At 38.6% G+C, this 17,023-nt stretch overlaps 1 protein-coding gene across 1 annotated transcript in view; it reads right to left on the bottom strand.

Annotated features, from left to right (window-relative positions):
- Positions 1-17,023, bottom strand: part of htt (huntingtin) — a 688,215-nt gene that overhangs the window by 333,382 nt on the left and 337,810 nt on the right. Inside the window, exon 29 of the mRNA XM_090385445.1 lies at positions 16,409-16,531. Coding sequence (XP_090241571.1) covers positions 16,409-16,531 — 123 coding nt within the window. The remainder of the gene's footprint in view (positions 1-16,408; positions 16,532-17,023) is intronic.

Raw genomic sequence — 17,023 nt, 5'->3', positions numbered from 1 at the left:
TTTTAATGCAACCTGAGGAATTTCAAGTGCTGGTCAAGACACCAAAGGCGGACAGTGTTGGGATATCAGAGACGTGATATCACAGAGATATAAGGAATGCAGAATTGGAATTTAGGGAGTACAATGTATACAGAAAGGATAGACAGGATAGGAAGGGAGGAGGAGTTATGCTGTTAGTTAAGGAACATAAAATCTAAGGAAGTGCATCCAGTTGACATAGACGCACAGTGCAATGTTGAGTCAGTTTGGTGTGACATAAGCACTGGGAAAGCAAAAATAAGAGTAGGAGTGTGTTATAGGCCTAATGACTCTAATGAGTACAACAAACAATTGTACAGAGAAATAGAATGGACCAGTAAATCAGAATGTCTTATAATGGGGGATTTTAACTTCTGAGATATTGATCCGAACTTGTGAATTGGTCACTCGTACACTAGCAAGAATTTTGTGGATTTATTGCATGGTTGTTTTCTGCAGCAGCAGCATGTTCGAGAGGCAACCAGAGAGGGTAATACTCTTGATCTGGTTATCAGCCGTGATTATTCGTGTATTAAGAATTTGCAGATAGAGGAACCACTAGGTGGTAGTGATCACAGTGTACTGATGTGGGATTTATTTAAAGATATAATTACCATGGGGGGGGGTAAAGGGAAGGGTTTTTGATTCCGTAAAGGTGACTACAGTGGTCTTGGAAATTTTTTAAATTCTATACAGTGGGACCAACTGATGATGTTAACAAAAGCAAATTCTAAATGGGAAGCATTCAAAGAAGAAACCCTGGAAACTACTAGGCTTTTTGTTCCAACTAAGAAATACTGTTCTAGGTTTAGGCCCAAATGGATGTCAGATGAACTAATGAGACTTGTGACAGAGAAGAAAATTGCTTGGGATGCAAATAAATTAGGCAACACAGAAACTGTTTGTTTGTTTGTTTGGTTGGGGATTTTTTTGGCGCATGGGCATCTATGGCCATAGTGCGCCATACATAGGTTAGTATTTCTGCTATTTCGTTATAGATCGAGGGTCAGGAGACTGATTTTTGACTAGCTAAAGGAGGTGGTATACATTGATCGCTTTGAGAAAAGTAAAAATCTTTGAGACATTTGTTTTATTGCCCAAAAGTGAAACAAGTGTTAGTGGGTCTTCAGTTGTGGCTGGAGTGAAGATATTCTGGCGTTCTATTGCAAATTTTGCGCATTCCACAAGGATATGTTTCACTGAAAGTACTGTTTTACAGTGATCACACTGGGGGTGATTCTCCCCTCTTAAAAGATAACCATGAGTAATATTAGTGTGACCTATTCGGAGACGAGCTAGTATTACCTCCTGTTGTCGAATTGCACTGAGGCTTGAAGGCCATTGCTCAAGATTTGGCTTGATACTTCGAAGCTTATTTTCAAGTTGATTTTGCCATGTTGATTGCCACTGGTACATGCATTTTTCCTGTATTATTTGTCTATAATCTTGATGTGGAACTCTCCACTGTACATCAGGTGGTAAGTCGGCCGTTTTTGCGGCACTGTCCGCTAATTCATTTTCTGGAATTCCCATATGTCCTGGGACCCAACAGAAGTGTATGGTTTTTCCAAGCTCAGATAAGGTATATAAAGAGTTTGTTATTTCTTTAACGACAGGGTGGGTGATGTTCATGGTGTTTTCCAGGGCTTGAAGTGCACTTAGGGAATCAGAGAATATTATGCTGCTTTCAATATTGGAGGACTCGATATGCTTCAGTGCAACCTGAATTGCCATTAGTTCAGCAGAAAAGATACTGAACTCATGTGGCAGTTTGTAGGCTAATGTTATGTTCGGGAAAACTGCGGCGATTCCAACGTGGCTGTCATTCTTTGACCCATCTGTATGAACTACAATGAAGTTTGGAAACTGCTCCACCACTGCATGGTACAATTGCAAAAAATTTTCTTTATTTAGTGCAGATTTATCCCATTTATGAAGGTATTTATCACATAAAGGTGGAGTAATTCTCCACGGTGGAAGGAGTAGTGGAGGGGTACTTGTGATATTATCAAAACTCAGATTAAGTTCTTCTAGAAGATGTCTTATTCTTATACCTAACGGTCTGTTAGCAGTAAGGCGGTTATGGTATAACCTGCTGTGTTGGGGAGTGAAAAGTAATTCCCAATTTGGGTGTTCAGGCATAGATCTAATTTTATATGCATAGCGTAATATAAGTTGTTGCCTTCTGATAGAGAGAGGGGGTTCGTGAGCTTCGGCATATAGACTATGTGTTGGAGACGTGCGATATGCTCCTAGAGCAATGCGTATTGCACTATGATGGAGAGGATCAAGCCAGCGAAGGACACTAGGCCTTGCTGAGCTATATACTGGGGCCCCGTAATCAAGTTTTGATCTTATTAAAGATCTGTATAGCCGTAATAAGGTAAGGCGATCAGCTCCCCACTTTGTTGCTGAGAGAACCCGGATGATATTTAATTTTTGTTGGCAGGATGTTCTTAGTCTTTTAATATGTTCCAGGAAGGTAAGTTTATGATCTAAGGTGATTCCTAAGAATCGTATGCTGGGTTGAACTGCTATTGGTTTTCCGTTCAGTTGTAGTTCCGGGTGTAGGTGCAATTTACGTTGTCGGCAAAAATGGATACACAACGTTTTTTGAGAACAAAGCTGAAAACCATTGGTTTGTGCCCATGTACTGATCTTATTTATTGCCCCTTGTAATTGTCTTTCGATCGTATTCATGTTTTTCGCATGGCAAGAAATACTAAGGTCATCTACGAACAGTGCCTTATCAATAGTGTTCGGAAGTTGTTCAGCAATGGTGTTTATCACAATTATAAAGAGTGTAGCGCTGAGTACAGAGCCCTGCGGAACTCCTTCTTCCTGAAAAAATAGTTTGGACAGCGAAGTTTTAAATCGAACCTGGAAAGTTCTCTTGTCTAGGAAGTTGCGTATGAAAATCGGGAGATGGCCCCGAAGTCCATGGCGATGTAGCTCACGGAGTATTCCATACTTCCACGTGGAATCATAGGCCTTGCTGATGTCAAAGCAAACCATTACATGGTGTTCCGATCTAAGGAATGCATTCCGAATGGAATTCTCTAGTTTTACTAGTATATCTAGTGTTGATCTGTTCTGTCGAATGCCGAATTGTGCAGAATTTAAGAGATTGAAATTTTCCAGGTACCATATCAGTCGACGGTTCACCATCTTTTCCAGAATTTTGCAAAGGCAACTGGTCAAAGCAATGGGTCTATAGCTAGTAGGGTTTGTCGGGTCTTTTCCAGGTTTAAGGAATGCAAGGACTGTAGCGTGGTGCCATTGCTCAGGGAATGTGTCTTCCCGGTAGAGCCTATTGAACAGATCAAGAAGTGACTGCAGTGATTCAGCACTTAGTTCCTGTATCATTGAATAATGGATATTATCTGGTCCTACAGCGCTACGCCTAGATGTTGACAAGGCTCTATGTAGTTCGTGGATAGTGAATGGTAAGTTATATTGTTCTTCTGCTTTTGAAGAAAAGTTTAACTTTTGTTTTTCTGAATTTGCTTTGAATCTTCTGAAGGCTGGTATGTAACTTTCTGTTGCTGATGTTTTGGCAAAAGTTTCTCCTAGTATATTGGCAATTTGGGCGGGGTCAGAAATGTTCTGCCCTCTCCATTCCATGATAGGCTGAGGTGTCGTTTGATAATTACCACTCATTTTCCTGATTGTTTTCCAAATTTTGTGTGTGGGAGTTGCTTGATTGATGGTTGAAGTGAAGCGAATCCAAGCGGCCTTTTTATTACTGCGTCTAACATACCTGGCTCTTGCTCTAACGCGTTTAAACTGAATGAGATTAGCTGTGGTTGGATAGCGCCTAAAAGTATTCCAAGCTTTATTTTGATCTCTTTTTGCTGCACGGCATTCGTCATTCCACCATATTTTTGGGTGTACAGGTAATTTTGAGGAGGACTTTGGTATAGCTTGTCCTGCTGCGTGTAGTATAGTTTTTGTGACATACTCAACCGCTTCCTTGGTTGGGGATTTTTGTATAATTTCAGGGTCCACTTTAGCTAATTTTTTATACATCACCCAGTCTGCTTTATCAATTAGCCACCGAGGAATTCTAGTAAGTTGATAAGAGGGTTTATTTACTAATTCAATTGTAATGGGAAAGTGATCACTATGCAGTGGATCATTGTTTGCCGTCCACTTTAGAGTAGGATACAAAGTTGCAGAACAGATAGACAGGTCTATTGCAGTATTTGTTCCAGAAGGAAGGTGAACGTAAGTAGGTGAGCCGTCATTTAGAAGGAGAAGGTTGTTATCATCTAAACATTTTTCAATTAGTTTTCCTCTTTGGTCAATATTGTTGTTACCCCATAGTGTGTGATGACCATTTAAGTCTCCCAGAATGAGGAAAGGTGTGGGGAGTTGAGCTATGAGGTTGTTTAGATCATTTTGTTGGATGGGATAGCTTGGTGGAATATATAAGGAGCAGATTGTAATATGGATGTCAGCAGCTACACGGACCGCTATTGCCTCGAGAGGAGAGTTTAGTAAGACCTGTTTGACAGGAACAAATGGGTTTGTTATAACAGCTACTCCACCATGTGCAGTATTTTGATCAGTTCTATCTTTTCTAAAGATATTGTAATAAGACAGTTTTGGTGTGTCTTGAGGTTTGAAATATGTCTCTTGGAGGCAGAGACATATTGGTGTGTATTTAGAGATAAGGTCGTATAGGTCATTAATATTGGCACGGAAACCACGACAATTCCATTGAATTATTGTGTTCATTGTTTATCTCTAGTTAGACTTTCCGAGCGTTTTCTTGGTGCTGAGGTTCTCTGTTTTTCACTCTTGTTTTTGTCTTTCTTTCGAAAGTAGGGCCTTTCTGTTTCCATGTCTTCTTCTACAAAAATGTGTAGGACCGGGTCATCTGGGGGTATTTCCTTAGTATCCATTTCCTGTTGGTGAGTAGTTATGATTTGTTTTTCTTTGTGCCCTTCATCCGGGGAGTGGTGATTTTTGATTGGTACAGAAATAGGCGTATTGACTGCCTGAGTTTCAGTTGTATTGAACAGTGTTTTTACATAGTTCGAGAAAGACTCTTTTGGGGGTACTGTTAGATCAGTTTGCGATGCGGTTGATTGGAATTTTTTGGTGATATGAGCATACGTAGATCTATTTGCAAGGTTTGGTGGTGAGATATTTCGCTTAGCTTCTTGATAGGACACGTTATGATTGGTTTTATAAATCTGAATAAGTTTCTCAGTTTTCCAGCGTTCACATGTTCTAGCGTAAGCGGGATGATCTTTTTTGCAGTTTGGGCATATCGGTTGGGGTGCAGTACAGGCTTCGCAGTTGTGATCAACTGACCCGCACTTTGCACAAGCAGGAGTTCCCCGGCAAGCTGTCTGGGAATGTCCGTACTTCTGGCATCGGAAACACCATAGGGGATTTGGAATATAAGGTCTGACATTACAGACGAGATATCCAGCCTTAATGGATGCTGGGCGATGTGGTGTATTAAAGGTCAAAATGAGATTACGTGTAGGAGTCAGAACTCCTTCTTTTCTGGTGGAAATTCTCTTGACCTGTATAACGCCTTCTTCTTTAAGTTCTTCAAGCATCTCCTCTTCGGATACATCTATTAAATCCCAATCAGAAATCACTCCTTTAGAGGTGTTCAGTGATCTGTGGGGTGTCACAGTAACTGGTATTCCAGCAAAGAGATTAATATTCAAGAGCCGCTCTGAGTGTTTACTATTAGAGGTCTCGATCAGAATATCTCCTGACCTAAGTCTTTTTACAGACTTAGGAGTTCCAGCTCTGCTTTCTAATTCCTTCTGCACCCTAAATGGCGAGATTTTGCCAATTGCATTTTCACCAGTTGAGTGCATGATCAGGAAAGCTGGGATAGGATAGGTGTCAGAGTCAGTTTTCTGCCGTTTTGAAGTTCCTGCAATAGAACTGTCTTTCTTTTTTGTTGACTGGGGTGCATCTGGCAGCCCAGATAAGTCAGAGTTTGATTTACTCATGACGTGCTCTTTTCGGCCCCGGGAGATAATCTTTTTCTCCCAGGTTACCAGCCCCGCCACGTGGAGGCAAGAGCGGTGCCGCCTAGTGACCCAAGCGAAGTGAAGGTTAGTATTAACGAAAAATAAAAAAGGGGGTTAAAGAAAGGTACTTTCCTTTCTGGGTTATATAATATGAGAGATCTATTCAATTATAATGCTCAAGAGTTAACGGACTTGCGAAACTCAGGAGAAACGTATATACAGTAAAGCGTATCAGATAATCACTATGAAAAGGCGCTGTGGTCACTAATATCGCTTGGCACTCGGGGCCGCAACACAGAAACATATGGTAGATATAAGCTAGTCTGTAATCAAGTCACAAAGGAGGTTAGGCAAGTGAAACCAGATTATGAGAAATCTTTGGCAAAGATGCAAAGAAAAACAGCAAAGATTTCTTTACTTATATAAACTCTAAAAGGAAGGGCATAAGATTGGTTCAGTTGATATCAATGGGTTGACTGCAGAGATCATTCTCAGATAGCTGCCAAACTAAATGAGTATGTTGCATCTACATTCACACACAAGGAGTTATTTAAGGAGGAGAAGGCCAGATGTTTATCAAAGTCTAACAGTGAGTTAAATGATTTTGAAATAACTGGGAGCAAAGTGGAAGAGAAATTATTGAAGTTAAACATAAGAAAGGCACCAGGGGTGGATGGGATCTATCCAATTATATTAAAGGGGGTGGCAAAGGAAGTAAGTAAACCCTTAGCTATAATTATGAGAGCATCCTTCGATTCGGGGGAAGTCCACATGGACTGGAGATGTGCAAATGTACCTCCAATTCACAAAGGGTGACATGAGTAATTACAGACCTGTTAGTTTGACTTCTGTTCCAGGGAAAATAATGGAGTCACTGGTTAAAGAAGCATTGCAGGATCATCTAGACAAAACAGCAGTAATAATTCAGACAGTATGGGTTTGTTAAGGGGAAGACGTCTGACCAATTTGATTGGGTACTATGATATGGCCATAAAGGAACTGGACGAAAAAAATATTTTTGATATCATATACTTGGAGTTCAGGAAAGCATTTGATACTGTTACACGTGGAAGACTACTGTACAAATTAGAGCAGCATGGCATTAAGGGCAAGTTGCTACAATGGATAAAAGGATGGTTGAGTGGGAGAAGACAGAGAATGGTTATCAGTGGACACAGCTCTTATTATTATTAGCCATATGGTGCAAAGAAGTCTGAGGCTTTTACAAGAGTCAGAAGTAGAGGGGAATCACCAAGAATGAGGATATCCAGCTCAGGACCCTGGGTGTGCCAAGCCCATACTCACCAAATATGAGCCCATGGGTACTCTTCATGGAATAATGTTATTAGTGGTGTCTGCCAGGGTTCGGTGTTGGGCCCATTGTTGTTTTGTATATTTATCAAGCTTAATGTCAAAGTTTGCAGATGATACAAAGATTGGCAAGGTTGTTAATAACAATAACGACAGTATGCTGCTGCTGTAACAGGATCTGGAAAAGTTGGGCAGATGGGCTGAGAAGTGGCAACTGAAGTTTAACATTGACATATGCAAAGTACTGCATATGAGTAGCAGTAACCCCAGAGAAATGTACCAACTGGGTGGTGTTACACTCAGAGGAGTGGAGAATGAAAGAGACCTGGGGGGTAATAGTACAGTCAGATATGAAGTTTTCTGAGTAGTGTAGACAGGTTGCCAGAGTAGGTCATGGGGTCTTGTCAATGATATATAAGAATTTTGCCAGCAGGGATAAGGAGGTGATTATCCCCTTGTATAAGGCAATAATGGTCAAACCACACCTTGAGAACTGCATATAGGTCTGGAAGTCTCATTTTAGGAGGGATGTAGTGTTGCTTGTACAGAGAAGGGCAACAAGACTGGTGAGGGGTGCTCTTACGAAGAAAGGCTTAAGTTCTGCAAATTGCAGTGTCTGAAGACTAGGCACTTGCAAGGTGATCTGATTGAGGTGTATAAGGCCTTGAATGGATTGAGCATGCTGAATTCTGATGAGATTCTTCCGCTTCCTCAGATTATGAACCTGAGTGGTCATAAACTGAAATTGAGGAAAAACAGTTGTCTAATAGATGTGCAGAAATTTGCCTTTAGCTAGCAGGTAGTTGATTGCTAGAACAAACTTTCATCTGTGGTTGTGGAAGTTGATAGCTTAAATAAATTCAAGAAAGAAGTGAACAAACCTTTGGAGCGAATGGATGGGTGAAAGGGAAAGGGGTTTTTTTTTTTTTTTTTTTTGGGCTGATGCTGTGGTATTGTAAGAGGCATATTACATGCTTGGTCTGAGTTCTTAAGGGCTTTGGGCTCTTGCTGAGAAAGGACAGTCTTCTGAGAAATACATATGATGGAATGGTATAACATCTGTTTGGGTGCCATTGTTTAATATTTTTTTGTAATATTAGCATAGGTATGTTTAGGCATACCAGGTACAATTAATTTTCTTTCTTCCTGGTAACTGACTTTGTTTTCAACTTCATATTTTACAATTTTTTCCCTCTGTTTTCCCTCTATCATGTGTTTTAGAGTAAGCAGGTTGGTTGCCTTTGCAGGTCGGACAGGTAATTTCTTTTGGCGAACAATCACTTTGAATGTGATCGGAGGATCCACAGTTGGGAAAATTTGGGTTCCTCTGCATGTCATTTGAGAGTGGCCATACCTTTGGTATTCATAACATCTCAAGGGATTAGGGAATGAAAGGACGAATGCGGCAAAGTAGATAATCGGCTTTTACTGATGAGGGTAGGTTTGGACTGTTCAAGGTGAGAATAATATTTCTGGTAGGTGTGAGTATATTGTCTCTTTTGATCATAATTCTTTTGAGAGCAATTGCATTTTGTTCTCGAAGCTCTTGTTTAATTTCTTCCTCCAAATTCAAGAGGTCCCAACTAGATATAACACCCTTAGATATATTTAGGGTTGCATGAGTAGTTACTTTCACTGGAATTCCAGCAAAATTTGTCAGTTGTAGGAGTTTTTCAGAACAACTGCAGTTTATAGTTTCAACAAGAAAGTCCCCTTATTGCAGTCTCTTAATCGTCTTGGGAGACCCTGCAATACTTTCCAGGTGTTTCTGGATAAGGAAGAGAGATAGCTTACTGAGAGGCTGGTCTGATAGTGAGTGCAATATTAAAAATGCAGGAAAGTCTGTCGCTGAGGAATTTGTTTTAAATCTCCTTGGTTGCAACGTGCCATGATCAATAACTTTCTCTGGTCAAGAGCTTGTTGGCTCTAAAGAGGGAAACATAGTATGTTCCCTATTTGCTCCTTTTAGCCCTTGGCAGAGCAACTTTTCTGCCAGGGTTTTCAGCCCTGCCAACAGGGAGGCAGAAGTAGTGCCTGGTGTGACCAAGTGGAGATTAGTAGGGATTAGTAGTTAAGAAAGAAAGGTGATTTTCCTTTCTCGCTCTCTACAAGAACTTTTTATTAGAAGATCTTCTATCAAATGAAGACTTTTTAGAAAATGTGTGAACTTAAAAAGAACTAATATTTGCTGTGCAGAGATTAATCGGTGAAAATTCGCACACAGGTAAATCGCCTGGTCACAATTCGCTTGGCACCCAGGGCCAGCCTTGTTTCTGACTTGTACAATAATTCCATAATCACAAATCATTCCAACACTTTTTATCTGAACAGTGCCAAGTTTTGGTTTAACTGTCTTCATTACCTCAGTGTAAACTGCATGAGTTAAAACTGAGGTAATGAAGAGAGGTAAGCTGTCCTCAGAGGCGTTTAGTATCAGACATGTTTAGGTGGTGGCTTCATGACTTGGCTTCTCAGCTGCAGCCACATATGTCATTTGTACAGATGCTTTGGTAATAATTGGCTGAATGACAGCCATAGTACTGTCATTCTGAACTGGCTCAATTTTGAGATGCTCATTTTCAAGGACTAAATTCAGCAGAATTTCTTTTCATACAACCCCAGGATCTAGTTATCTTGAGAGCCGCATTGTTAGAGATGCCATTATTATCACTGCCTAGGTAATACTCAAGCTGTCTTCTTAAAATTGTTATCTTATATAACACTGTAGGGAATTTTTCCTTGAGGGTTTTCTCATCCTGAGACGAGAAGGAGGGCCTCTTCATCTTCGCATCTTCCCTCATCATCTGAACTACTGGCAGGTGTAATCACTGGTTGTGTCAGTTTAACTGTCTTAGTACATTTTTTATATTTAGGACCTGGGAAGGCCTTGCCTCTGAGAAATCTTCCTCATCGTCAGCCATAATTAATGTGGATAGATTCTCCCTTAATTCTTTTAAGCACCCAACAGGCATCAAATCTGTTTCATCTGCACTTTTTTCAGTATCAGACAATATTGTCACAGTAAGTCACAATTAGTCTCAGCACAGAAAAAGTTGAGAAATGATGCACTTCACGTAAAAAAGTTGAACTCACACAGGTGAGTTACTGACACAATTTATCAAAAAATTCCCAGTAAAACCTGAGTAATAGCAATGACTATTATGGAATGAAAGTCTCACTCTGGTGTACTATATCACCAGCCTTTAGAGGCAGGGAGTGGAAACAAGGATTGATGGGGGTATTGGACAGCCTCTATCCAATGAAACAAACAGTTTTCATCAGAAGTCAGTGGAAGCACTAATATAAACTTTGCACATAGATATCAATGGTAAGCAAAGGGGAGAGCAGAAATCTAGGCAAGTACAGTTCACAACCTAGAATAAAATATATGTAGTGGATTTTCATATGTCCTCAGTGATTATAGAAGGTTAGAAAGCTGTGTGAGGCACTGCAATCAAGTGATGGCAGTCTTCATGCTTCCGGCAGATATTAATACTATGTAATTAAGGAGGGGGCCCTTTAAATGACATAACTGATGATCTAGCTATCATGATTTTTTCCCAGATAGCTCCATGACAACCAATAAATAAAACATTTGTCTCTCCAATGCTAAGTCTATATGTCTATGGTGTCAGTTAGGACTAACATAGAGATGATAGCATCAGATACTAGCAGCAATAGTATCCCAACAACCCAGCTAGGAAAATTGCTAAAACATTTTACCACAGGTGCTCCATTACAAGCTAAATACAGTGATAACAGTTGATCACATTATTATTTCTACTGTTGGCATTCGTGGCGAGCAGACGTGCCTATTACAGCTCTTCATAGTGACATTAAAGAAGCATAGATAAGAGGGGATTAAAGCAGGATTAGTGAAGTAGAGCAGGATTTCAAAAATTTTTTTAGTATATTGTAAAGTTTATTTTAATAAGTTTTTTTCCCTGTAATAGTTTGATTTACTTTTTTATATTATAAATATAATTTTTTGAAAGTTTGTTTTATTAATAGTTAGTAAATTTCCTAATAGTTATTAGAAGATCTGCCTTGAACACTTCATCAGAGGGTACTATGATTCATACGGAAATAACCGATGGCGATTTCCGGGCGAGTCAATTTTATCCATTGCAGAACTTGTGGCATGCAAAGGGGGGGAGAAAAGAGAATATTATTATTCATGTGGGGACTAATGACATTAAGCATACACGATCTGACAATTTGTTAGACAAATATAGGACCATGCTGAAGAAATGTTGCGATTTAGGTCACAATGTCTGTGTCTGCAATTTTGCCCAGGCATGATAGGAGGGATTATATGCTGAAAGCTTTGTGGATTAACTCCAGATCTGAAGGAGACTGCAAGGCTTTGGGGGGAAATGTCTATCAGCTTGGTCCACACTTGTAGGTGGAAGGAATCTGTTTTGTAGAGACAAGATACATTTAAACAAAGGTGGTGCAAAAGTTTTGGCCAGTATTATTGAGGATACCTTAAAGGTTCAGGGAAACTGCTAGTTCGGGGGGGGACAAGGGTAATATAGATATGCATTTATCTGATAGTATTGGTCAAATTAACCCTTGCACATACCTCAAGAGTATTTGTTTGTTATCGCAACAGAACATAGTAGCAAGATGTTCTGAGGGAAAAGCATTTCAAATGAGTGGATAGCAAATGCCAGGGAAGTAAGCTTAAATAACTTTAAGGGGTGTGTCAGTGTAGTTAACTATACAAGAACACTTGAATTTAAGTGAAGTAATGCTAACATAATAGGGCTTGCAGAAACGTGGTGCCACCTGCAGGTATGTAGGAAGGACAGGGAAGATAGAAGGGGCGTGATGAAAGCTTTCCCGGATTCAGACGTTTTGCATGCTAATATAGAATCTGTATGGTGTGAAATAGTTGGAAGCAAAGGTATAATGAGAGTGGGAATAATCTACAGGCCAGGTGATTGTGAAGATTATGACGAGAGCCTCCACATGCAAATGGAATGGGCAAGTAAGCGTGAATGTCTTATTATGGGTGATTTCAATTTGCCTCTCATTGATTGGAGGAAATGGGAAGGAAATTCCACATGGGAGACAAAATTTTTAAATCAATTAGATGATTGTTATTTGTATCAACATGTCAGGGAAAGTACTAGGGAAAAGAATACTCTAGACCTCCTCATCACCCATGAACCAGATGGCATAATAGGGCTGACAGTACAGGAACCAGTAGCAGGAAGTGATCACGGAATTCTATGGTGAATGATGAAGAGAGAGATAGCAATAGTTAAAGGCAAAGGAATGGGTTATAATTTCAGGAAAAGAAATTATGATGCCTTAAGGTGCTACATGGGCTCTATTAACTGGGTAAATATCTCACAGAGAGCAAATACAATTGAATTATGGTATACCTTTAAAACATTAATAACAGAGGCTTTGAATGCTTATATACCATTAAAAAATACTCCACAAGGAAGATTCCAAGTTGGATGAATAATGAAGTTGCCAAATTACTTGAGCAGAAAAAGACAGCATGGAAAAGTTACAGAGCAATAAAAAGTACTGAAGCCTATAACAACTACAAATTGATCTGTAATAATGTTACTGAAAATGCTAGGCTGGCAAAGGCAGATTATGAGAAATCACTGGCAAAGAAGGGAGTAAGGGATTCTTCACATACATAAATGCAAAGAAGAGAAGATAAGGACAAATCAGATCAGACTCTTATGTAATGGATGTGGGATAGTATTAGATATCCCAGCTGAAGTTGCACATGAACTCAACAGTTACTTTGCATCGATATTTACAGAAGAAAAACCCTTCATGTCAATGAGAAATTCTGGGAGTGAAGTTGAAAAAATGTAATTAATGATGTTGAAATTTCACACATTTATTTAATGAAAAAACTTTTGAACCTACAGGCCAGTAAGGCTCCTGTGGTTGATAGCATTTACCTGATAAACTTAAGGGAGGCGGTAAGTGAGTGCATTGAACCACTGGGGCTAATTATGAGAGCATCACTGGACTTGGGAGTGTTTCCGTTGGATTGGAAAAGTGCCAATGTATTTCCAATACATAAGGATGGTTCTAAGAGTGAAGTGAGAAATTATCAGCCAGTTAGTCTAACTTCATTAGTAGGGAAAATCATGGAGACTATGATCAAGAGTGGAATTCAGGATTACTTAGATAGAAATTGAATTCTGAAAGATACTCAGCATGGTTTTGTAAAGGGAAAATCATGTTTAACTAAACTGGTTAGCTATTTTGACAGGGTCACTCAAGAGCTGGAATTAGGGAATAATTTTGACACTGTTTATTTGGATTTCAGAAAAGCATTTGATTCAGTCCCACATGAGCGGTTACTTTATAAGATGGAACAGGATGGAATTACATGGAAAATCCTTAGATGGATAGCAGGGTGGCTTCAGGGCAGGAGGCAGCTTGTTTGTTTGTTATTTAGTTCTTAGGAGCATTAGCAACTAAGACCATATTGCTTCGGGGATATGCGGTGGTCATTCCCTGACCTTTCCGCATCCTCCATATTTGGTGGTCATGGGCTCGAACCCCGGTCTAATCAAGAAGCATGTGCTACGCACTGCTGCTCCTGCCCACCTGGCTACGGAGGCGCTGCAGAAGGCAGCAGGTTGTGATAAATGGTTATTCCTCAGATTGGGTTGATGTAAGAAGTGGGGTTCCCAAGGAACAGTATTAGGACCACTGTTGTTTTTGATTTTCATAAATGACATCGATGAAGGGATAAAAGGCATGATGTATAAATTTGCAGATGATGTAAAGATTGGTAGAGTAGTTAATGATTACCACCAAGCAGAGCTTCTTCAGAATGACCTAGATAGACTTCAGAGATGGCATGCTTTAATCCAGCATAGTGTAAGGTATTGCACCTGGGGAACAGTAACCTCAAAATAACTTATACACTTGGCAGAATTGAACTAAAGCCGGTAGTGGAGGACAGGGACTTGGATATTACAATATGGTCAGATATGAAGTTCTCCGAGCATTTTTTGTAGACTCGTTGAAAGGAGGGCCCGTGGTGTCCTATCGATGATTTATCAAACAATCGCTAGTAGAGATAAGGACGTCATAATTCCATTATATAAGGCTATTGTTAGACCACACTTGGAATACTGTGTTCAAGTATGGAGACGGCACCTAAAGACTGGTAACTTGCTTGATGAGATCGCAAAAGGGCATCCATATGAGGAAAGACTTCAAATATGTGGGTTGCAGAGCTTGGAAACTAGGCAACTTAGAGGAAACTTGATTGAGGTGTTAAGGTTCTGAGAAGCATAAGAAAAATAAATAAGGACAAAATTTTCACGGCTATAAATGATTCTAGAACTAGGGGCCATAATTTCAAGTTACGGGGGGGAATTGTTTAGACTGGATTGCAGGAAGTTTTATTTTAACCAGCGAGTTATAAATTACTGGAATAAGTTACCTACATGGGTGATAGAGACTGACAGTCTGGGGAAATTCATAGGTCAGCTGGATAATTACCTAAGGGAGGAGGGAAATGCATAGGTTCTCCATTTCCTTTTCTCTTATTAATTTTTATTATTATTATTTTTTTAATTTTTCTTCTTATTATTATTAATTTGTTTTTATTCTTATTATTTTACTTTATTACTATTATTATTATTTTTTTTTTGGCTGGTGCAGCATAAGCCATAGGCTTCCTTGCACTGTGGCCATTACTAATACTAATAATACCGTTACTCTGAAGGCTGTTTCAGATAAACAGGAGCAATAAGCATTCATGAAAACACTAAAACATAGCCAAATTGGCAACCTAAGAGATTTACTGTACTCAAGAAGTGTTTATCAAATCCTTACCATGTGATGTTCAGAAAATGTTGGATAGCTGTGAGTTGAGTTCATTTTTGGGTGGTGGTTGGTATGGGTACATAGGGGATATGAGTGATATTTGTACAAAGGTCTAGAAGAATATTCTAAAATTCTGAATAGGGTCAGCACTGCTGTTCCAAATTTATCATTATGTCTGTTTGTAGTGGGGGGGGGGGGAGAACTGATACCTAAAACCTCCCTAGGGACCAACAAAACATGAAAATTTGGTGTTGATCTGACTTTTCCTTCTCGAGTAATTCTTGAGAAGGAAAGAATGGGGCTAACAGAACATACCTGGAAATTTTGGGATTGATCTGATTTTTTCTCATTGAATAATATTGAAACATTTGAAATTAACTTCCATTTATGTACAGAAATAAAATGAAATTTTCTGGGGGAGTGGGGGGCAGGACTGCCAGATTTCTATTGGTCTAATTTTAATGAAATTTGGGGTGGCATGACAAATCTTTCTAAAAGATCCAAATAAAAAATTTCTTGAAAACCTGCTCCTGAGTGTGGAGTTGTTACATGGACAACATATAATGGACATGACTACATTAGGTGCTTCATGCATTCCGAACAAACCAAAAAACTCTAAAATTAGTTAGTAGTCTTGTTGTTATAAAAAAAAAACTAATACTTAAAATTTTCTAAAGAGAACTTTGTTGCTGTATAATTCTGCACACCATTACATTCAATTTTTGCTGTCTGATGTGGCTGATAGACTTAAACAGATATGTCTTTAAATATAAATAATAAATATACATTTTTATAACATAAAGTACTGATATTTTCCTATATGCGTGCTGCATGCGGCATGCATGTCATTGGTTCACCATCCTTCTGTGTTCAGTGAACAGTATTCCCAAATATAAAAACTATGTTAAATAAGTAATTATTATATATTGACAAAGTTAGTTTCTGTTTAACTCTACATTATTTTTAATTGTTCTTCCTCATCATTTGCATTTGCTTTTCTGCCCAGAATCATCCCAGATTATGTCTTCATCTATGAAAAATTTTAGAGAAAAGTAATGTGAGTAAAAAAAATAGCAGTTCTAAAAAAATTCTTACTAGCATATGCAACATAACAATTATAAACAGAATAACTGAAAATGCAGAATTTCTCAAAGAGCAACATGAATAATGATAATGAAATGAGAAAGTGTTCCATTCTTGTTTCTATCATATAGACTTCAACAGAGTAGCAATTATTTTATTCTTACCAGATTTTTGGGAGGAGTAAAAAGTGCCTTCAGTAAAATATCAACAGGTCTGAAGACATTGGGAGCAACCGTTTCAAACAGATTATGAAGAGTATCCAGCCTAACTTGAGCATCCATGTGAAGCTAAAATAGCAATGCATAAGATTTCTGATTAAAAAAAAAAAAAAAAATCACTAGAAGATTTGAGCAATTTTTCAAAACTATCACTGACATTATGATAATATTAAAAATCTAAACTACTCCAATAAGTTCTAGTATAAATTCGATAAGCTCTTTATTATAAAATTTAGAGAACCAATAAAATAATAATCCTATGTGAAAAAAAAAAAATTATATTCTGTTATTTTTTAAATAAAATTAACTAAAAAAAAAATGGGTAGAGAAGCTGATATTAAATTAAACGGCTAATATGAGCTGTGATTAAAAAAGTTCAGGGAGTGAATTAATATCTAAAAAATTATAAAACTTACTGGCTATTAAAATGGATTAGCTTTACACTAATTCCAATTCTTCAGTAATTTCTGGAAGCATTCACGCTTATTTTGAAATTGCTAATAGTCCTCTGCGAATAGTTTTTTGAATAATATTCTCAGTCCTTGCAAATATATGACATTT

The sequence above is a fragment of the Mastigoproctus giganteus genome, chromosome 11 (assembly GCF_048544385.1).
Source record: "Mastigoproctus giganteus isolate SK-2022 chromosome 11, ASM4854438v1, whole genome shotgun sequence".
Taxonomy (NCBI): Eukaryota; Metazoa; Arthropoda; class Arachnida; order Uropygi; family Thelyphonidae; genus Mastigoproctus; species Mastigoproctus giganteus.
Note: the sequence above shows the minus strand (reverse complement) of the source record. Positions and strands in the feature narration are given on the sequence as shown.